General features: G+C 40.2%; 2 protein-coding genes across 2 annotated transcripts in view; one reads left to right on the top strand and one right to left on the bottom strand.

Moving 5' to 3' along the window:
• Positions 1 to 24,035, bottom strand: part of LOC124643880 (tau-tubulin kinase homolog Asator) — a 106,669-nt gene that overhangs the window by 65,595 nt on the left and 17,039 nt on the right. The window lies entirely within an intron of this gene.
• LOC124643876 (lipase 3-like) lies at positions 1,299 to 3,000 on the top strand. Its single transcript, XM_047183001.1, has one exon. It carries the CDS (start codon positions 1,316 to 1,318, stop codon positions 2,711 to 2,713), a length of 1,398 nt encoding a protein of 465 aa, XP_047038957.1. The 5' UTR covers positions 1,299 to 1,315; the 3' UTR covers positions 2,714 to 3,000.

The raw sequence follows: 24,035 nt of genomic DNA, 5'->3' as shown, positions 1-24,035 counted from the left end.
GATTTCATTTATTTTTGTAAGGTTGTTTATTTCATTTTTTTCTTATGATTAAGTTAGTTAAGGAAATGTCTCATTTATACTATCTTTCAGATTTTTGAATATGCACTATGCTTCTTACAAAGAAATGAACTAGATTAACTAAATGGACTAGATTTGCCAACTGACTGACATGACATGTTATCATATATTATGTTCGTGGGTCAAAGTTACACATTCGTTATTTTCTAAAGTGACTCACACTTGGCCGTTTTCAGATTTTTACTTTACTTTGACTAAATAAAAACCTTTGTAACGAATTTCAGATCGGTACGACCATTCGAAGATATATTATATAAATATAGATAAATTTAGTTCGTTTTAGTTCCTTAGGGGTATAAATTTACATCGAGTATAAAACACCTTCATTATATTGAAACTGACTCACACTTGGCCATTTTCAGATTTTTCCCTTTACCTTGACATAAAGACCTACCTCCATGCCAAATTTCAAGTCAATACGACCATTGGAAGTGGTCTAGGTTTTTGATGAGTGAGTTAGTCAGTCAGTCAGTCAGTCAGTGAGTGTATAGTAAAAATTTTCTGACGTCAATATCTCAAGACCTACAATAGGTATATTAATGAAATGTTGTATTTTAGATAAGTGAGGGGGTCTCAACAGATACTAGAAATTTGATATGCGTAAATAAAATAGATTTTGAGTTATAGGGGGGTCGAATTTGACCCGAATTGTGTAATATAACCCACGGCCGGTGTGTCGCTTTTTTTTGCTCGAACTTGGCGGACACACTGCCGTGTGTCTAGATAAAATGCAGTTGACATTCAGATGTGGATTTCTCATACTTACGCGAATATTTTGTGATTAAATAATTAAATAATATTAATAAAACCGCAATAAAATCCGTGTTAACTACTTTTACGGATTTTATTGCGGTTTTATTTACTTGACATCCAGATGTTTGTTCACACATTAGAGTGTTTAGGGAACTATCATGATCACTTAACTGTGCATCTGTTGAAAGCCGTGTTAATAGACAAACAGCCTTGTTTTCGTCCTCAAAATACACATCCGTAAAAATTTTGGACATTAATTTCCTCGATCTGTAAAACAATCATATGTTTACACTACCGACTCCGAATTCAATGGTCCACGCGAGCATCTCACTATGAAAACAATAGCATAACGGACATACCCGTCATTATGATCCAAATAAACAGATATACTCGTAACGTGATGTCACAACAAATCAAGGTCAGCCACGTATTGTGCTAAACCCTTCAGTATGACTTCAATCGGAAGCTAGACACAACGCGGAAAATGATGAAGAAACATCTCTTTCTCATAGTGATAGTGCACGTCTGTAATTCCGAAACACCTGACTTTATCATACAGGCCTTCGTTAGTACAATAAAAAGGAATATTGCCGAAGCAATCGCACGCAGTTCAACCGTTGGAAGGTCAAACTTGTTGGCGAAGACGTTGAACCCGAGCACATGGATGCCGCAAGCCATCGCCAGAGCCCTGGGACCCGTGTCCTTCCACATCTCCAGCGACCCCAACAGCGGCAAGTTCATAGACCAGGCGGTCAAACAGTACAGAGAAGCGAGCAAGAACATGGACGCAATACTCGAAATTGATGAACTGATCGTTAAATACGGATTCCCAGTGGAAGTGCACCGAGCACTAACACAAGACGGTTACGAGCTGACCATGTACAGGATTCCTAGCAGAGGGTCTCCCGTGTTCCTCATGCACGGCTTGCTGGGCAGCTCTGATGACTTCATCGTGGCGGGAAGGGAGAGCGCGCTGGCGTACCTGCTGGCTGACGAGGGATATGACGTGTGGCTGGGCAACGCGCGCGGCAACAAACATTCCCTCTCACATACAAGATTTAAACCTTCAGAAGCGGAATTTTGGGACTTTTCCTTCCATGAAATTGGTGTTTACGATCTACCAGCCATGATAGACTACGTATTAGATGAGACAAATGAAACTGCTCTCACATACATCGGCCACTCGCAAGGGACCACCTCGTTCTTCGTGATGGCTTCAGAGAAACCTGAATATAATGACAAGATACACCTGATGATTGCGCTAGCTCCCGTGGCGTTCATGTCGAATGTGAAGTCTCCTATAGTGCGCCTGATGGCTCCCGGGACGTTTGTGTTGCACGGATTCTCGAAGAGCTTGGGAATGCATGAGTTTCTGCCGGACAATAAGTTTGTGAGGGTGATGAAGCTTCTGCTCTGTGAGGGGGGGCCGATAGCTGAGATAGTGTGTAACAACGCGCTGTTCCTCGTCGCGGGGTTTGACTACCAGCAGCTGAACATCACGAACCTGCCTGTTATATTGGGGCACGTGCCCTCGGGGGCTTCTATAAAGCAGTTCACACACTACGGGCAGGGGGTGCTGAGTGACGAGTTCCGGCAGTTCGACTACGGGTATCAGGGGAACATGAAGCGGTACGGGGAGGGCGTGCCTCCGAGCTATGAGCTGGAGAACGTGATGGCTCCGGTGATGCTGTTCTACAGCGAGGCGGACTGGCTCGCGCACACGAAGGACGTGGCGCGGCTTCACCAGCGGCTGGGCAGCGTGGTGGACACGTACAAGGTGCCGTTCGATGAGTTCAGTCACCTGGACTTCATCATGGCGCGGGATGTCAAGGAGCTGGTGTACAACCGAGTGCTTAAAGTCATGAGGGCAGTCAGAACATAATGGACAATATCAGTTGAAGGGACGTCTCTACATAAACGTTAAAGTACTAAATTTTTTTTTCCTCAAGATGTGATGTTTTGTGGATGGTGAATGTTTGCGGCTTTGGATTTGAGTGTGTGAAGTGAATACTTTAGGCTAGTTGTTTAGCTATAGTGATATGACTTGCAAAAAGTACTACTTATAATACTTAGGACATGAACACTCGAAACATGTTTGTTTGAAATACATCAAGTCATGCTAAATATGTATTTGTATTGTTAAACGGATAAATATACATTACAGCATGATAAAGTTTTTGTTTGTGAGACAATCGCGTGTGTATCATTGAAACTGGATCTATTGTTTTTATACAAAATTGATGTTTACATAGTGGTTACATTTCTAAGATTTCGATTAGTTTTTCTTATGAACGCTTATGAATAAAGTGGGAATGTACCTCTGTGTGTGTGTTGCGCAATCACGTTATACAGCTGAACAAATTGAGATAATCCTTGGCACAGAGAAAGCTGGAACCGTGGAATTAGATACAGGCTAACTTTTCCCTAAAGCTAAGGATAAGTAGTTTCATGAACACGCGTATAAAATTGCAGATAGAAGCTTGTAATGGCGGCCGTCCCAATATTCTATCTATGGGCTGTTTTGCTTACCAGAGGTAGGGATTTGATGTTACTTGTATGTATGGGGCTAGTGAAATTCCATCTCCAGTAGGTATGATTTACCTAAATATAATATTGAGAACGATTGCTATTCGAAAACTGGATTTTCTTCAGCTAGTGAGCATTAGGAAACCTCCGGAGAGAGCCAAGAGAGCCACAGCCAAAAGAGGGAAACTCCGCCATTGTAAAAACTTTCCGTTTTAATAGTATGCCAATCTTACGAGAAATTCATTCCATTTACGTCTAAACTCCGAAATATAATAACAACAAATGTATTTTGTCGACAAACCGTTTTTTTTCAGCCACAAAACTTGTAAACAACAAGTTATTTTAATATCAGCTTTAGGTACTTAATTCTTAAAATACTGCTTCTACGTACGTAATAGTCATTTCGGGATTTAAAAACAATTTGAAACGACAATTATTCATGGCTTGCAATTTATTTTGTTGTTAATTTAACCCTAGATTACTACTCATGTTGCGACGCACAAAGAAACTACTCATACGCTTGCGAGGCGCATCATATTTACTAATGATTTTATTAAAAATCTATTAGCATGATTGATATTTTTTGACTGTTTATGTAATTGTGTAGATTACTAAAAAAAGAAAAACACAATTTTAATTAATATTTATATATTTTTATTACAAAATCTTTAATCAAATAAATCTTAGAAACAAATGTTAGGAACTTAGGCAATTTAACAGTCTTCTCATTAAAAATAAGAAAATAACAACTTAAAGTATACAATTCTCTTGGAAAATAGTAAATTATGAAGTAATCCTTCAAAAAAAACTAACAATGTAAAAATATTTTAGATGCATCCGATACATACATGAACTTGATGTATAGATTTTTGGCACTTGGCGCACGTCATTTTGGACATCCTCTTCTTTTTAGATGTACAATAAGAGCAACATCTTTTTTTTTGGCGGTGGTGGACCCTCATTTTCTCCAGAACAGTCATCGGAAGGTTTTTTTAGGATGACTTCAATTATATCCCAGATATTGCGCTTCAACGTAGGTGCTTCTAGTCATTTTTGCATCCATTCAGTAGTCAACTGCGTGCTAAGTATGTTTTTTCGTAAATTGTCTTCGACTTAGGGGTTTTTCATCTTTTGTTGATATGTTATAACAATATATAACATACTAGTATAACATATGAATTTAAAAAAGATATATAGAATAACTAATAATGAACAAAAAGACACTAACAAAATAATTTGATCAATAGCGTAAAACTTACATACAAACTACTCATACGTCGCCAAGGGTAGTAATATCAAAAAAACTATTACACTTACCGTAAGGGTGCGTCCACATCTGGCGAATGCGCCGCGAATGCGCAGCACGCGAGCCGATCGCGAGCTGTCCGCGAGCTGCGCGCGTGCAGTCACTGCAATAGTTCGGTGCGCCTCTTTAGCGCAACTCACGCAAGGCTCGTATAGACCGCGCGATCTGCGCGCAATCAGTTCTCGCCCTTACAGTTCCGTATATTGGCTCAGTACTATCGAAGATGGCAGACGTCGCGTGAAGCCTGCGCGCCGCTCGCGTGCGGCGCTTAGGTCGCGCGCGAGCTGCGCGCGTGCGGCGCAGAAGCGGCGCACGAACAAAAATGCACGCGCGCAGCTCGCGGACAGCTCGCGATCGGCTCGCGTGCTGCGCATTCGCGGCGCATTCGCCAGATGTGGACGCACCCTAACGCAACCATCGTCCTGCGACACGTGCTGGCAATCACTGAGATGTCCTGGAACGTGAATGCCGTACGCGCAAAGGATAAAAGGAGAAAGCAAAATATGAAAAACGCGGGCGCCTCTGCGACGTAGAGTAGTAATCTAGGGTTAAAAACTGGGAATACCTAACAACACCTTTTCAAAATTGTATTCAGCATACGAAAAAGATCAGCATCATCATCTGCCTAGCCTATTCCCAACTATGTTGGGGTCGGCTTCCAGTCTGACCTCCTCAACCCAGTTGCCCGAGCAACCCGATACCCCTTGGTAAGACTAGCGTCAGACTTACTGACTTCTGACTACCGTAACGACTGCCAAAGATGTTCAAATGACAGCCGTTTCGGTCAGCAATTGTGTTCAGTAAACGCATTATTTATTAAATTGTCTAACAATTTAGGTATTATTTGATTCTATAGCAATCACCTTTTTTTTACTCACACAATTCGGCTTGGGTAATTTTTTTTATAGATATTGTGTTATTAGTCGCTCCAATCAGAACACTTGTAATTAACTCCAGCTGGTTATTTTGCTAAATGCTTACCTACACTGGAAGCCAACATAGTTTAGGAAAAGACTAAGCAAGTGAGTCATTTTTAGGGTTCCGTAGCCAAAATGGCAAAAACGGAACCCTTATAGTTTCGTCATGTCCGTCTGTCCGTCTGTCCGTCTGTCCGTCTGTCACAGCCGATTTACTCGGAAACTATAAGTACTACAGTGATGAAATTTGATGGGAATATGTGTTGTATGAACCGCTACAAAAATATGACACTAAATAGTAAAAAAAAGAATTGGGGGTGGGGCCCCCCATACATGTAACTGAGGGATGAAATTTTTTTTTTCGATGTACATACCCGTGTGGGGTATCAATGGAAAGGTCTTTTAAAATGATATAAAGTTTTCTAAAAAACATTTTTCTTAAAGTGAACGGTTTTTGAGATATCAGCTCTCAAAGTCGTAAAAAGTATGTCCCCCCCCCTCTATTTTTATAACTACGGGGTATAAAATTCTAAAAAAAATAGAGGTGATGCATGCTAATTAACTCTTTCAACGATTTTTGGTTTGATCAAAGTATCTCTTATAGTTTTTGAGATAGGTTGATTTAACTGTAATTTACGGAACCCTTCGTGCACGAGTCCGACTCGCACTTGGCCGGTTTTATTAAGTAAAGATGACTGAGCCCGGAACACATTTTGGGCATCATCTGAACTTATTTAAGTTCTTTTTTAAAGAGTTCATAAAAAACAATTTAAGATCATACCCTAACTTTAGAATCCTAAAAAGTGACTCGCAAAACGGAGTTTCCTGAAATATGACTGTGCGATATAATCTTATCTTTTCTTCAAAATTTCAGTTCAACGCACCTTTCTAAATAAAAATAATATCATAATGATATGTTCAGCCTGGCTGTCACTCGTTGTTTGTCACGTTTCCGTGTAATCATCGTTATTTATTTGATCGCGGCGTCTTAGCTTTAGAAGTACCGAGATGATTGAACTGAAATCAAATGATACATCTTTTCTACAAGATAACGACTTTAGGTAGACAATAATACTTTTGTTTTGAGTTTTAAAAATCTTTTATTTTTTTGTTTATCCGTAAGTAGGTTTCATCCGTTAATTCAGTTACAAGTGTACGAATAGCTAAGGTAATGTTGATATTCAGTTAATAGCTAAGGTAATGTTGATATTCAGTTAATTATTATTGTACAGTTTTCGTCAATACTGTGTTTTGTTTTTATATTCCGTCCACTTTCAAATTACTACTATGTATGTATTAGGTATAATTTTAATCGCGGATGCTAATATTACATCAAATCTGCTGTTAAATTAGGTAGGGGGAGTCCGGGATAGTTTAGCAGTTGGGAGACAATAGCCACTGGTCATAGAATCTCTGTTTACCTAGATATTGCGACGTTGCCATACTTCTTACAACCCATAGGCTCCTGCCACCTTACTTACGCGGCGTTGTTGCGTTCGGCAGTTTCGTTTTAGAGTTACAAGTAAATACACGTTTTTGAGCCCCGCAAGTACTTTTTTTCAATTTTCGATATTTGACTATTGTTGCTTACTGTTTATAGATTCCAGCATGTGATGAATAGGGGAAACTGGGTACGGTTGTGCGAGGGTACGGTAGTGACAGTCGCAATTGTAACGAAACTATACGTAATACGGGGGAGGGTTGTGAGGGAAAAAGACGTGGCTTACAAGCCTTAACACGTTCCCCAGTATTGCATTAGCCGGCGTACGACGTTGACGTAAGTAGGAGCCCACATTGCTTTTCAACAATCAAAAGTAAGTATTTTTATCTTCTTCTTTTATTATCTTGTTATTTTTTTCTTTAAAAGTTGAACATTAATATTTAATTACAAGTGATTTCTTTTTACGTAAAGTATTTGGCAAAATTATGGCGATTTTTTGTTTTCAAAATGATGCGTTGGGTACGGTTGTGACAATTTTTTTGGGTACGGTTTTAACGAATATCTATACATATAATAAATCTCGTATTATTATTTTTTGCTTTTAGATGTCCAGAATACGTTTGTGGAAGACCGAAAGAGCGCAGTGTGATATCAAAAAATATAAAGATGCTGAGAAAGAAGTGAAACAAGAGATTTCGTACGTGTAGCTCAAGCTACAAGCCTTTCTACAGCTACAAGTTTTAATAGAGCAAATGTTGTTTTGTTGATTGTTAAAACTATGTTTGTAAGCTTATTATGTTAAACATTTCTACAATAAAAGATATTATAGACCATTTTGATATATGTTTATGCGTGTCACAACCGCCCTTGCTATGTGGCCGGTTCTGACACTTTCCCATTTTTTTTTAAATTGATCTTATGAATTATACATTGTATTAAGGAACAATATATTAGTGTTTTTACGTACACAAATGTACAAATTGCGATACAAATTCCTTTTCTGCGAGCTAATTAGTCAAATAACAAAATTATTGGTGATCAAACGAAAATTGGCACAACTGTACCCAGTTTACCCTACATACCCTTAGTGTAGGTAATTATCCTTATAACCTTTACGACAGACAGATTTTACTTGGATATTTTAGTTTCTTTTGTAAATTGAATAACGGATAGCTTGGCGTGGGGTGGGAGACATTATCATGGCGACGGGAGGAGACTTTACCCAGGGTAATCTCCCTCTGTTTCTGTTGCAGTAATATTTTTAAATGAGAAATAAATGAAACTGCAGAGTCTAGAGCGAGTTCACCATCAATTTTGACGGAGGAATCTGAGCCAGCAATTTTAATAATAAGACAATCAGCAGAGTTAGCTTCTATATCTCAAGATCTAGATAGGACAACGGTAGATTCTGATTCACGACAAAAAACCAAAATAATTTTGCCACAAACGATACATCCCTTTCCCAAAGCTTCTCCCAGAAAGAAACTCCGTCGTACTAGACAGCCCGGAAAAACCTAAAGTTTAACAAAAACACCAGAAAAGGGACACCAAGATGAGAATCAAGATGTAATCGTGCCAAAAAAAAAAATAACTAAACAGAAACAAAAAGGTAAAGGCAAGGACAAATACAGTGAAAAGACAAGTTTTACAGTCAAGTGACAGTGAGACAGACCCTGAAGACAAACCCAAGTATGATGATAGCTCTGATAGTCCATGAGCTATCATCATACTTGGGTTTGTCTTCAGGGTCCGTGTATTAAGATATTGTTAAATGTACCAGATATTTTGCTGTAGACAGACTGAAACTATATAATTATTATATGCCATGTTTTTTTAAATTTAATTCTTTATTTAATTATAATTTGTTATTTTTATTTTACCAAGGGTAAAGTCTCCCTTGTCGGGTGGTCAAGTCTCCCACCCAGACGGGAGATAATAGCCAAATCTCACTTCGGTAGAAATCGGTAATATTTCAAAAAGTATTAATGATTTACAAAACTTTCTTAAGAAAAAATAAACCTTAATAATGCAGCTTAGGGTAAAATTTTTAGAAAATAGTTTTTTATGAATATAAAGAGATTTATGAGCATTTAAGTCGAAGTCGGGTAAACTCTCCCGGACTCCCCCTACAATGCTCTTCTTTAATTTAAGAGCCCATTTCTTGTCGGTGCAGCTCCTTCAATTGACGCCTGTCTAGCACCAACTCCTGAACTTCCTTTACGTCACAACCTTCACCTTCTTTTTAATTTGCTTAGGTAATGTAGTTATGCCTCGGATGACCTCTTCCCTCTTTCCTTCGACCTTCCCTTCCGGTGTCCAATCATGTTAACTCTCCTGTACTCTATGTTATTCAATAGTTGTCTCTTAGGTGCTATTTAGTCCCAGTAGTATTCTGTTTAGTTCTTCTTCATTGGTAATGTTATCCTCTTATTAATTCTACTTTAAAACCTAATCTCTTCTGCTTATAGGTAAAATTAAAAATTTCCCGCCTCAATCGTCATATTAAACTCAAACAAATGAATTTAATGGCAATTTGAGAGGCGGTTTGCTTATGAATAGCAATATTAACGCGACTCCGGCCTTACAACCAGAGGTTATGTTGTACGCCCAAGTTTACGTTAAACTCTGTTTTGCTAAACTTAGGGTTGTCAGTCAGAGTAGCAAAGGATGTGCCATTGGCCAGAATTAACAAATTGTTGGCACAGCGATTTACTTCAGAACACTTTTAGCCTGAGAACAGAGGTTCGCCTGAAAATCAGCACTGAAAGTCAATCCGCAACAATCCCGATTCACCAAAAAACGAAGACGAAGATTTAATTTTTTTTAAGTTTTAAAATACTCAACTCAAACTCAGAAGCATTTGTTAACAGCACCTCTTGAACGTCATTTAGTTACAGAAGAGCCCTAAAACCCACCCTTTACTTACCACTACACATTATGTTTTTGCTGGGAAGAGCCTTCAGCTATTTTCTGATACAACGGTATAGGGGTACCTAATACTATTTTTGACACTTTCCGGTTTTTTTCCTTAGGACCCCTAAATAAGACTACAAACTCAGGGAAGACCCGCTTGCCAGCCCTAACGTAACATAACCGAGTATCGACGGACGAGAATCAGAAAGTAATATTTTAGACTGTCAAGGTTGGGCAGTGTTGCCAACCTGTACAATCAGGTCATTGTTGAGTAGCTGTCGAGAGATGGATGATATGAGCACATTGTCGGGACGGTTGGCGATGCAGGGATGCAAGCGTTTCAACAAGGATAAGGTTGGTTTGGTGACGGGAGTGAAGGTCTGAGTGTGATGCCAGCCTAACCAAGGGGTACCGCGTTGCTCGGGTAACTGGGTTGAGGAGATTAGATAGCCAGTCGCTCCTTGTAAAGCTCACGTCTCAGTACCAGTGTACTCAGCTGCATCCAGTTAGACTGGAAGCCGACCCCAACATAGTTGGGAAAAAGCTCGGGAGATGATTATGGTGACAGGAGTGAAGGAAGGGCTCGTGGCTAAGTAACGGCCGCTTGGGTTTAAGACTCATAAACATCCGTTTTTCATTAAAGCGACTGTTAATTTTGGAATGAGGATTAGTAGAAAGCATAAAGGTTTTATAGTCTTTGGTAGAAACAGTTGTTTTAACAAAACTGATGTTTACCTTGACTGTGAACTTGGGCTTAGTTAGGGAACAACTGTTTACCATGAATTTCCACGTTTAATCAACAAAGTAAGCAGTTGTTTTAAGAAAACTGAAGTTTGTGTCGTGGTGGTTGGGGAACTTGCACCTAATTGCTAGGTTAAGCAACGCACGGATGTACAACGAACGCGCTAATCTCAGGAACTACGAAAATGACTTTTTTACTCCAAAAATACACGCAAATAATCTACCCAGAGCCTGAGAAAGGACAGATGCCTTTTTTATTCGAGGGCGGAAAGTGGTTTCCTCGGGACGCGGGAGCACAGCTAGTGATAATGAATTCGGCAAAACTACATAGAGACATAGTGCAAAACAGTTGTGGTCACATATGATTGCCACTCTGAAGCACTCTATCACAATGCATGCATGCAAAAGCATGTCGCTTGTGATATGAAGTCAGACACAGAAGAATGTATCAATAAAAATCTGAATAAGGACAGAAGGATGCTTTTGAATAGCTATTCAAAGCGTTCCACCTGTTCTTGTTATATTAATAGTTCTTCTTATATGTACATAAGGTTTAACATTGGTACTGAAAGAAAGAAATGTCATATAAACACATGAGCAAGCTGCCAACACTTGGAGACATAACACGACGCGTATTAATCGCTCCAATGAACGTTACGACTGGCTTTCACCTTCACACACCATTTGATATTATAATCATTTCCTGTTATTGTTCCAAAATAGACCAAACTTCGAGTCTGGAGTAAATGGCATCGCAATTAGACTTTTCCCAGCAAATTATATCTAGCTTAGCAAGATCTGGAATCGTTCAGAGGAGAAGTGCTTAGCGTTTTCCGAGCCGACATAAAGGTTGGTGAGAAAACTATTCATATAGTTATCGGCACGAATCTTGAGCTCTGACCTACATCTGCGCAGAAGTGATTTATTAGCAAAGAACCAATCCCGAGTGACGGCAATGACGCGATGCACTGCGGGCCAATCACCGCTTTAGCCCGCCCCGCTCCTCACTTCAAACCACAAAAGGGACCCAATAAATTACTTCTGCGCTGGTGAAGGTCAGAGCTCAAGATTCGTGCCGATAACTATACTATCTAGTATTTAACATGGAGTTATTGTGTATCTGATAACAATGTGTTAAGCTGTGTGGCTTCTTAGTAAATAACGTGCTTTGCAAGACATAGGTAGTTTAGCGAATGAGCCCCATTTTTGTAACTCACGTATTGCGTAGAAATCGCTTCTCTACCCAGTTTAATTTTAATTCTCTTTTACAAATAAATAACATAATTTTAGTTCAATGCACCTGCTTAAATAAAAAACAAACAAACCTTGTTCCAATTTCGGAAAATAAAGAAAACGAAAGCGCATTCCTGACGCAAAGACGCCATCTTAAATAATTCCGGCGCATTTGACGAAAAACTATCATAGTTCGTACAAAAACGTCATATAATTTGAAAATAAAAGTTTTAGCATATAAAATAGAGAGTTGAAATTCATAAATTCGCATTGAACATTTCAAATAATTTCACCTTTAGCGATATATTTTGGTACCCAAACATCGCATCGTAACAATCCGCGGCCATGTTGGATTGGGTCCAAGCTGCGTTCTCGTTACAAATGGCTTGTCAAAACCGTAAGTATTTTGATAAGATCATCATCATCATCTCAGCCATAGGACGTCCACTGCTGAACATAGGCCTCCCCCTTTGATCTCCACAGATACCTGTTGGAAGCGACCTGCATCCAGCGTCTTCCGGCGACCTTTATAAGGTCGTCTGTCCACCTCGTTGGTGGACGTCCTACGCTGCGCTTGCTAGTCCGTGGTCTCCACTCCAGCACTTTTCGGCCCCATCTGCCATCTGCTCTGCGAGCAATATGGCCTGCCCATTGCCACTTCAACTTGCTAATCCGGTGGGCTATATCGGTCACTTTGGTTCGTCTACTGATCTCCTCGTTTCGGATTCGATCACGTAGAGAAACACCGAGCATAGCCCTCTCCATAGCTCGTTGAGCGACTTTGAGCTTTGAGATGAGGCCGATAGTGAGAGACCACGTTTCGGTGCCGTAAGTCATCACTGGTAACACACATTGGTTGAAGACTTTCGTCTTGAGGCACTGAGGTATGTCGGACGAAAAGACATTGCGTAGTTTCCCGAACGCTGCCCAGCCGAGTTGGATTCGGCGGTTGACCTCTTTCTCGAAGTTGGACCTACCTAATTGGACTACTTGTCCTAGGTAGATATATGAGTCAACAACTTCGAGTACCGAGCTTCCAACAGAGACTGGGGTGGGCTGAACATGGACATTTGACATAATTTTCGTCTTGTCCATGTTCATTTTCAGGCCCACCCGTTGTGAAACTCGGTCGAGGCCCTCGAGCATCATACTGAGTTCCTCCATCGACTTTGCCATGACTACGATGTCGTCGGCAAACCGAAGGTGAGTGATGTATTCGCCGTTGATGTTGATGCCAAGTCCTTGCCATTCCAGGAGCTTGAAGGCGTCTTCCATTGCGGCGGTAAACAGTTTCGGGGAGATTACGTCCCCCTGTCTTACGCCTCTTCTCAATGGAATCGGCTTCGTGCTATGCTCCTGTACTCGGACCGACATGGTGGCGTTATTATACAAACACTTCAACACCTCGATGTACCGATAGTCAATATGGCATCGTTGGAGTGACTCAAGTACCGCCCATGTTTCCACCGAATCGAAGGCTTTCTCATAGTCCACAAACGCTAAGCATAATGGCAAGTTATACTCCTCGGTCTTCTGTATAACTTGCCGCAGCGTATGGATGTGGTCTATGGTACTAAAGCCTCTTCGGAAACCGGCTTGTTCGGGAGGCTGGAAGTCATCAAGCCTGTGCTCGAGACGGTTCGTGATAACCCTTGAAAACAGCTTATAAACATGGCTTAGAAGTGTGATGGGTCTGTAGTTCTTCAATAGGCTGTTGTCACCTTTTTTGAAGAACAACACCACCACACCCCTGCTCCATGCTTCAGGCGTTTTGCCCTCGGACAGGACGGAGTTAAAGAGCTTCTGGAGGACTTTAAGTGCCGGTGTTCCACCCGCTCTCAGAAGCTCTGAAGTGATTCCGTCCTCACCCGGCGCCTTGTTGTTCTTAAGCTGCTTCAGGGCCATCCTAATCTCGTACAGACTGATGTCCGGGATATCTTCGGTATAATGTCGGGACAGCTTGGCTCTTGGATCTCCTGCCAAGCTGTCAACGGACTTTGCGACCGAAGTGTATAACTGTCCATAGAACCTCTCGATCTCGCCTAAAACCTCTGCCTTGGTCGACGCTATGCTGCCATCCTCCCGTTTCAGCTTAGTCATCTGGCTTTGCCCAATAGACTTGTCCTTTGCGAACACTTTGGAGCCTTGGTTTCGCTGTATGGTCTCTTTAACACGATTCGTATTAAAGAGACGCAGATCGTGTCGCAAGGACTTGGATATTCGTCTATTGAGCTGCCTATATGACTTCGCATCATGGGAAGACTGCAACTGTAGCAAGCGTCGTTCAGCCATGAGGTTTAAGGTTTGCTTGGTTAGTTTTTGAGGTCTATTTTTACGGCAGGGTCTAAAAAACTTAGACCCTACCGTGCGGACAGTTTCCACTAGTCCGTCGTTGATCTCGTCCACTGACACTAAGTTCTCAAGGCAAGCAAAGCGATTAGAGAGCTCGAGTTGAAAGCTTTCCGGGTTTTGAATATGGGACCGAGTAGGTCGGAGCGTAGACTTCATCAGACTGGACCTTTCAAGTTTAACATTGATATTCAGTGAGGCTCTTACGATTCGGTGATCGCTTCCGGTTTTTACCATGTTGATCACAGAGACATCACTGAATATCCGTCTCTTGTCGGTCATGAAGAAGTCTATCTCGTTTCTCGTGAAACCATCGGGACTCAACCAGGTCCATTTCCTGTGAGGCGGCTTCTGGAAGAAAGAGTTCATCATGAAGAGTTCCTCTTTCTCCAGAAAGTCAGCCAGCCTCTGTCCCCTAGGGTTCCGTTGCCCATATCCAAATTGCCCCACTCTCAACTCATCACCGCTTTTCTTGCCCAACCTAGCGTTAAAATCCCCCATAATAACAGTGAACTGGGTTTTGGAACTATGTATGGCCCTACTTACGTCCTCATACATAGTCTCCACCTCATCATCGGAGTGTGACGAGGTCGGTGCGTATACCTGAATGACCTTCAGCGAATATCTTTCGGATATTCTGAGTATTAGGTATATCACCCTGTTCGACACACTGTCGATGGTTGTTATGTTGTTTACGAGGGACTTGTGAACGAGAAACCCGACACCACCTTGGGACTTTTGGTCGCCCTCCCGGTAGTAGAGCAAGTTACCAGACTTCAGGGTTACGGTGTCCTCTCCCTCTCTACGGACTTCGCATAACCCTATAATGTCCCAATGTAACTTGCTCAACTCCTCTTCCAGCTCGCAGATCTTTTCGTCAGTCCTCAATGTGCGTATGTTGTGTGTTACCAGGGCCAGTCGTCGTGGGGGTGGGTAGCCGGATCTCTTCCGGAGATTCTTAGCACCCCCTGCTCCGCCGTTACCTTGACCGCTACCCGCGCCAGGGATAGCGGAGCTGCCGGGGACTGGGGGCCTGGTTTCTGTGCTTCTCATTGGGGGGTAATTGCCTTTAATCGCCACGCTTGGCAGGCGGGTTGGCGATCGCAGTGAGGGTATGCAGTACGCGGAGGACGCTGCTGCCCGACCTCCGGTTTGTCCCTTAGTCGCCTCTTACGACACCCACGGGATGATTTGGAGGGAGCGCAATTCTAAGCCGGCGTCCCACGGCACGTTTTGATAAGATGCTATTATTTAAATTGATTAAGATAACATAATGTAGTAGATGTTAGATGTATGGCTTCCGTGTTCCTATTTTGGTAAGTTACGAGATTATGATTCCGCACAAGGTTTTATCTGCGTCCCGGGGGAACTACTTTCATCAGCCGGATAAAAAATTGCCTATGTCAGTGTGTAGGATACCTAGCTATGTTAGGTCACTCAAACGCACAGACAGAGTTACTTTCACATTTATAACTAGAAGTCAAAACATATATTTTCGACTTCATATTCATAGTCAATAATAATGTTTTCGTAAACAAACAAAAATGCGCAAAATGAGTAAAAAGACTCGAAAAACATCAATTTTCCCCGAAGGAAATGCAAACAGATCAAACGTATTCCACGTAGTTTGTATACATTGTGCTACCTACCTCCTAAATGACTTAGCTCGGTATAAATAGATTTATTAATTAAACCGCAGCGCGCGCACATTTCAAAGAAACCGCGTAAAGTTTATTTTTACTCGTAATTAAATCGATAGATGTAAAGAAACATGTGTTTTGGATCCAAAGATTACTAGAATAATATAATAATAACAATAGCGTCCAAGGCCGATTACGGTCACGGAGGCTGTTCTCATATAAAGAGATCAGTTGATTATAGTGCAGGCACATTTGCTTGGACACAGGTGCACTCACTATTCCTTCACTGTCTTAGCCTGATGGGACGACATAAGACACGACAGGAGAGAAATCACAAGCGACCGACATTTACATGCTCTCTGATGCACCGGTCACGTATTAATCACCAACTTCCAGACTACGGGCTGCTTAAATACTTTGTGATACTAGGATACTATAGAAGGCACAGGTCACCTTCACATCTTCATTTTTTATCCCACTGCTGTTCACAGACATGTGTTGCTGGGGAGTTTGTTGAGCCACTTCTTCTTCCCAGCAATAACACATAGGAAGTGGTGAAGGGCGGGCCTTTTGGGTCTGTCTTTTGCAATTTTGACGATTGAAAAGCGTAGTTTTTCAGGCAATTTTGAATCAATGTTTTTTTTTTATTGTGACCTCTTATGACACAGAGCCTTTCGTTGAACTACAACGATGACTTCCGAATAAGCCCCACTAATATTATAAAGCTGAAGAGTTTGTGTGTTGTTCACCTATCCACTGAGGAACCGTCATAAGTCAGGTCCAATCGTCCTATGTGCTTGTACTTAGCCATGAGCCCCTTCAGAGAGTTAGCTTTATATACAAGAAAATAAAAAGTAAGCAGTATAGTAAGAAGAGGATTACATAACGGAACATCATGATCTCATCGGAGAATGCAAGAAGTCGTGTTTATTTGAACGTCAGTGCGCCTGATGGGAGCAGTCCGTATTGTTTTGGTTTGTTTTATGTAATTTGCATTTTCTTGCAGCAGGTCGCGGTGGCCTAGTGATTAAAGTATCAGCCTCTCAAGTACGAGTGGCGCGGGTTCGATTCCTGGTCAGGCCAGCGGCCCCAGTGGAACCCATTATGACCAGAAGCTGCGGGACTGTTCGAAAGAGTAACCGTGGCACTGGTAGGTACAACAGAAAAAAAAACAAACAAGCAAGCGTACCAATGTAACTTTTTTTTGTCATATATGTTTACCTGGGTACTTTCTAAGTATATCTTAGATAGAAATGGCTGAATATGACAATAGAACGGCTGTTGATGATGAATGCTTTTGACACCTTCGTTTTGAAACTATTTCTCCAAAAATATGAATGTCTGATCACACGTGCATTATGTTCTTTTCAAACGTTTATTGATGAAACGTTTCATGATTATGCAACGCTCAGATAAGAATAGCAGGATTGAGTTTCCAAACAATGTTTTTCCTGTAGTTAGTTACCTATCTATTTTCTCTTTACGGAGGGTATCAGTTTGCCCGGGTCACTGTGTTAGGGTGGTCAGATATCTTGGTAAATTATGCAGATAATCATGTGACTGGAGTGGTAACCGAATTTGCAAAAGTTCTACTGAGTTCATTCAGTTCATTTCTAGACCGACATTCCACTTGCAACAGACATACAAAACACATTTATATTCCGCTAGAAAAAATATAAACAGAAATATTTCGGGAAATATTTACATGTTTCCAGTGAAGAAACTTTCGTATTCTATTAATATTTTTATGTTTCTGCACAACAGACACGTTTCACGATGTGTTTGACTTATGTACTATTGGTTAGTAAAACTCAAGATTAACTGGCTGTTAGTTTAACTGTGAATTGTTAATTAATTACTATTGTTGAAATCATCCTTTAGATAGGTACCTACAGGCAACCTCAAAGAATTGAATTTTACACTACATGTATGTATTATGTATTAATTTTGTACAGACAGAATTATGTTGCTAGGGAGTTTATTCCACAATTTTTCTTCCCATCAAAAACACATAGGGAGTAGCGAAGTTACCAGGGCCGTCTTAAGCTATGGTGCAGGGTGTGCGAATAACCCGGGCGCCTCGGTCTCAGGGGCGCCGCGGGACGCCCCACCACCAGGAAATTTCGATGAAATTACACCCGTTTGATAAGGAAGTTCCACATTGTATCATAATACTGCCAAGCAAAGTTTCTAAAAAAGTCGCCTTCGCTTTGTTTGATTGATCATTTTGATTATTTTTCACTTTTAACATCCTCCAAATAAGTGAAAAAATTCTCGCTCGCTACGCTCGCGGCTAAATGACAATATATGGACTGTTTTTCTGATTGTTTATTATTTTTATTGACGCACCGAATCAACGAACACAAATGACACTCGCTCTAATCACGGTTTCTTTTTATTTGTACATAATTCCCAGTTGAATTTGTGAGTCTTCAAACAAATAATTTAAAAAGTTCGCGCTCGCTACGCTCGCGGCTACTTGTGGCTTTACGATGTACTTAGTCTCTTACTATTGTGTCGTAGTAGTAATCTGTGGTCGTAGGCTCAAAAAATTTCGCGCTCGCTTCGCTCGCGCAATATTATACATGTGTTACCTTCATAAGTTAATTACTCAAATCCACGCTGTATTTTACCTTTTATAAGTCAAATGTAGCAAAAAATATAATTTATGGAGTCCTTAAAAACAAAAAAGTTTGCGCTTCCGACTGCTTGTTACTTTACAGCGATTTTTAAAAAAACTTATTAGCTTTTTGTGTCCCAAAATTAAAATAAATTTCGCTCGCGCTAATTTTTACAAAAATTGCATTATTCTGTCTCAACTTTCATAACTTAAACCTGGCCAACAGTTTAAGCCTACCAAAAAAGTGACTTTCATTCGAACGTTCTTATTTATAATTCCTTGTAACTATTCTAAGTACTTCGATCAATATGTACCTACTACTCAAAATCTTTCAATACATAGGTGGCGCTTGGGTGATGATTGCACCCGGGCGCTACATGAGCTAGGGTGCTTACATAAAGAAACAGGTTGCCGGTACAGACAAACCTGTACGGGGTATGTACCGATCAGAGCAGGTATAATATTCTAAAGAAACAGGTAAACAGGTAACCTGTTTCTTTATAAGTGAGTCAATAGGATTGTATTGAAATATTATACCTGCACTGATCGGTACCTACCCGTACAGGTTTGTCTGTACCGGCAACCTGTTTCTTTATGTAAGCACCCCTAGAGACGGCCTTGGAAGTTACGGCGTTTTTAGGGGGTCCAAAGTGCTGATTGTAAAAAGAATCAAACCATTAGTTTATAATAGTAAATAAATAAGAAGAAAAAAGTCGAAAAAAATAAATCGATGTGTTTAGATAATGCCATGAAGCTTTTTTGCGTACAACTGGCTGGAGCCCATAATATAGAAATATTTCGGTACTCTCAAAATTTTGACAGCTGTCATGTCAACTTTGACAGAAGTGTGAAGCCCAACAGTGGGAATGTCATCGGTACTATACGTACGTGTATATTGTATCTGTGTTAGATGTTTCTTGTTTAATACGTAACCTAATAGATTTGCCTCCCACGTCGGCGCGTGAGTTGAAAGACGCGAAAGTTTCGTTCGAACCACGTTAGAATACACGTGACGGTGTTGCTATGTATAACTAAAGGGCTCGTCTGACTGTGCGACTGTTTATATACTATTGTTTATACCTAATTATTACCTAATAGTAGCTGTTTATTATACCTAATAGTAGCAGCTGAAGTTAGATCAAAGAATATTATGAAAATGAAGATCTGCCTAGCCTCTTCCCAAATATCTAGGAGTCGGCTTCCAGTCTCACCAGATACAGCTGAGTACCAGTGTGTCACATGGAGCGACTGCCTATCTGACCTTCAGTATGTCATAGTGACAAATAATTAAGAAGTTACATAACAGACATAAAATTAATCTAAATTCGCCAGAGCAAATAAAAATACTTTCCACGTGGAATGAAAATAAAAATTCCTAAACGAAAGGGAAAATATGTCATCAAATCAATTTATAAACTAAAATCTAAGAGCATTGAACCACCGGAGTCGCCATGAACACAATCTCCATGCCAAGTCTGCCAATCGACGCGCGAGTGACACATAGTGATAGTTCACTCATGCATTTTCACGCACACACACGACGAAATTGACTAACACAAGCATAAACTTGACGTACACGTATGTATGAGGGACGATGTCATAGTTTTTGCATAGAGAAAGCCACTTCAATGACGTACCTGGTTGGTAAAATGCTCTAAGCCTAAATCCAAGATGGCAGCTAGGTTATGTCAACAGGAAACTAGGCGAAAATAAAGAAATATACGAAGTGTCGCAGGAAAATGTTCATAAAAACAATAATCATCATTATATTTTTAAACGTTTTTAACACGGAGAAGCGAATAAATCAGGGAGACTAATATGTGTTTCGTACTCGACTAGGGCTGGCAAAAAGCGAAAAATCTTTTAAACTTTAGGTAGGCAGGAAAATAATTGTCCATAGGCCTATGTCTGTAAGTACATAAGTACCTATGAATCGTAGATCTAAGTAGGTTGTAGGTAGGTAACATCCAGGCTACTTGAGGATGCCCTTTACATAATCTGTCCAGTGTTTCCATAGTCTACCTACTAGGACCTATGAAGTTTGTCTTCATGCTTCGTAGAAACTTGATGGGACCCACTTCTAGAGAGACAAACTGGGCTTCTGAGTGTTTAAATGAACTCGTAACTAATTGAAGAAAGAGAGTAAATATTTTGAGAGGAAAACACACATTGAAAGATCATTAAAAAGTAAATTACTACACTGAAAATACTAAAATACAAACCCCTCCACAATAAACTTTAAAAGCAGTTTTCATCCACAAAAATGCATTAAAAATCTCATCTCAATCGTTTACTATTTTCCCAGAATAATGTCGGTTGTCTAAAACCACAGACAACCCTAAAAATATAGACTATTCGTAACTCAAACGTACATGACTTGACATTGACCTTCACGACGCCATCTTAGATCGACCAGAATACGCGGGAAAAGTTAATGTAAATTACGCAAACAGTTTTGAGGTTACAATATAAAATGTGCTGCTTTTTATTGGTTTTGAAAAGCTGTCGAATCATTTATCTTGTTCGCGGAAAGAGAAAATGATTTATATACTCATTCTATCAATGTGTGCCTTCGAGTTTTTTTATTTATTTCACGTTTTGACGTTCAGAAATATAGTAAAATTAGCAGGAAACGTCCGCGTTATAGGTCAATTGATTTATTTGTGAAAAAAAACCTGATATACCTAGTCTTTAGTTAAAAGAAAACTTTATAATTAATTAAGCGTGTAGCTTTTACCCATATCCCGAGGGAACTACTTCCTTAAGCCGAATAAAGGTTCTCTTACCTTTCCTTTGAACTTTCTCAGGCTCTAGACTTTGTCCTCACTAGGTTTGGTTTTCAAAGCTTGACAGAGAGACCGAGTTGCTTTCGCATTTATATTAACAGTAGGGATATGTTGGTTTGATATATTCAAGGTGTTAATTATATTGTGTAAATATCATTCTAGCACAGCGATCTCATGCAGGAAACCAATTTATAAACAGCACAGATAGAAAGGAAACGATTTGACCATTCCTCCCACTGAACTATGAGGTGGCTGACCTGTAAGCCATTCAACTGAAAAACATAGAAACATGAATAATTTACCAAATATTTGCAATCTACTAGCACAATGATGATCAGCCACGGTAGCTGTTCTCTAAGGAGATCAGCTGCGCTGCGCAGGACATATTATAGTGCACGCATATTTGCTTGGACACAGGTGCACTCACTATTCCTTCACTCTCATAGCGCGATGGGATGACAATCCGACACCACCGGAGAGTGATCACATGCAGGACCGACTACTGCTTACTTTAACGATGGAGCTCTGAAATTGGCTACCAGAGCAACAAAGTTTTAGAAGAAAACTGTACTTATTCTAAACTCATTTCAAAGAATTTGAAAAAAAAAATTTGGAATGCTCTAGTAAATAATTGAACAGTTTTTGATAGAGATATGTCTCCGCCCACGACAGTGGAAGAAAACGTATATTTTTAATTCACTTGGCGCCAATACAATTACATGCTGAAGTTGTATTTGAAATATGCTAACGTTTTCTGATAGGCGTTTGACTGTCATGGCACTTATATTTCCTAAATCTGCCAATCTGCTGCCAATCGGGGTAAGCAAAGATACATGTTTTTTTCAGAACAGTCAATCGTTGGAGCACATAGAATAGAATAGAACATAGCTCCCGTCAAATAACTTTGGCACTCTAGACGAACGATTCTAGAATGCTCAGCGTTTACATTAAAACTATTTGATAAGGAAACAATACTTAAAATGCTTTAAAATAGTATTCTCGTTCTGCTTTCATTTCTTGTTCTTTTGGTTTAAACGCAGCTTGTAAAGCGTCATCCTTAGCCTGTTTAACAATGTTAAGATCGGTTCCAGTCTAACCAGGTGCAACTAAAAGCAGTGTGTCACATGGAGCGACTACCCACCTGATCTCCTCAACCCAGTTACTTTGTGAATGTATTGATATACTCAATGTATCCCAAGAATTTCTTCAAACTCACGACCTTTTCCAAAAATCCCATTTAACCTATTTCCGCAGAAAAAACGCATTTGCATCACCCAGCCAAATAGGCCATTTTGCAGCATCATTACACAGAATACAGGAAATATCACCTCGATGTTAGTTGTGTCTGCTCGTTGGCACGACGCGACGCGTCTCAGTAGGTGGCCGACAGGGGGCATTGTCACACATACGCGAGTGGGATCGAATGACCTATGTTTTGGAGATCTTTGCTCCTAAATGTGGAATTTTTACAGGTGATTTTGGGAAAATTCTACGAGATTTTGGAGATCTATGACTAGTATATAGTATTTTTGGAAGCGTGTTACAAAAATATTATATCTGAAAGAAAGAAGTCCCTATACTACATTGCCTTTGAGTCAACTTTTCGTGTAACTAAATACAGAACGATAATTTTAAAAATATTTCGAGGCCGTCTAAATGCAGAAATAAATTGATCTTAGTTTTGCACCTGTCTTAGGCAGAATTTTAGAGACATTGCCTACATGTGCTGGTATTTAGCAGTGCATCGAAGAAATACCTCAGTAAAAAGAACACAATTATGAGAAAAAATTACGATATTTCTATCCTAACGAATATCGTCAAAATTGTGCTCGTGCCAAATCTAATGTTTAGATCGTGAACGAGTATTCAAAATAGATGCAACTATTACTCGGTAACGCTTTGTGTCTGATGGGGCAATTACACAATATGTGACTTTCCAGGACACTGGGATATCTTGGTAGGTGATCTGTACCTACAAGCAAATCTTGAGTCTTTCATCAGCTTATCTATTATCGCACAGCTAAGCAGAAGTCTCAATGTAAAGAGAGGCAGCGTGAACATATGTTATCTTTATTAGTGTCTACTGGGTCGTCGCTAAGTCACAACCTCACGTGCTAATCGAATTGATCACAAGCATGGGCGTAGCCAGCTTTGGGCTCAGGGTGGGGCAGCAGTCAACCTATCCCCCGGGGGAGGGCGGGGGCCCTCCGATTTTTTGTATCTTGAGCCGTTAATCTCAAACTTGTTAATCTCTTAATTTGAGAGGTTTATATTTTCAGGTACAGAAAATAAACAAATCACACACAGGACAAAAGCCAAAAGCAAGGGCATATAGTTTCTGAATACGCGAGCGAAGCGAGCGCGACATTTTTTTCGGACTTAAACCAAATATTACGTAAAATTTAGCCCAAACGTACTTAGCTTTTTGTTTGTTGACAAATGCAAAAATAAGGGCATATAGTTTCTGAATACGCGAGCGAAGCGAGAGCGAAAATTTTAAAATTTGTATTTAAACCAAATATTACGTAAAATTTAGCCCAAACGTACTTAACTTTTTGTTTTTTGACAAATACAAAAAGAATATAGTTTCTGAATACGCGAGCGAAGCGAGCGGGAAATTTTAATTATTTTTTAAGACTTAAAACCAAAAACTACGTAAAATGTCGCCCATTTTCATGAATGCGGGGACTAGGTACGACACACCCGATTTACTTCCATACGAAAACCCCCTC

Source organism: Helicoverpa zea, chromosome 28, assembly GCF_022581195.2.
Source record: "Helicoverpa zea isolate HzStark_Cry1AcR chromosome 28, ilHelZeax1.1, whole genome shotgun sequence".
In the NCBI taxonomy this organism is placed as follows: domain Eukaryota; kingdom Metazoa; phylum Arthropoda; class Insecta; order Lepidoptera; family Noctuidae; genus Helicoverpa; species Helicoverpa zea.
Note: the sequence above shows the minus strand (reverse complement) of the source record. Positions and strands in the feature narration are given on the sequence as shown.

Excerpts from the sequence above, each read along its gene's own strand:
- LOC124643876 (XM_047183001.1), top strand. The coding sequence starts at position 1,316 with ATGATGAAGAAACATCTCTTTCTCATAGTGATAGTGCACGTCTGTAAT.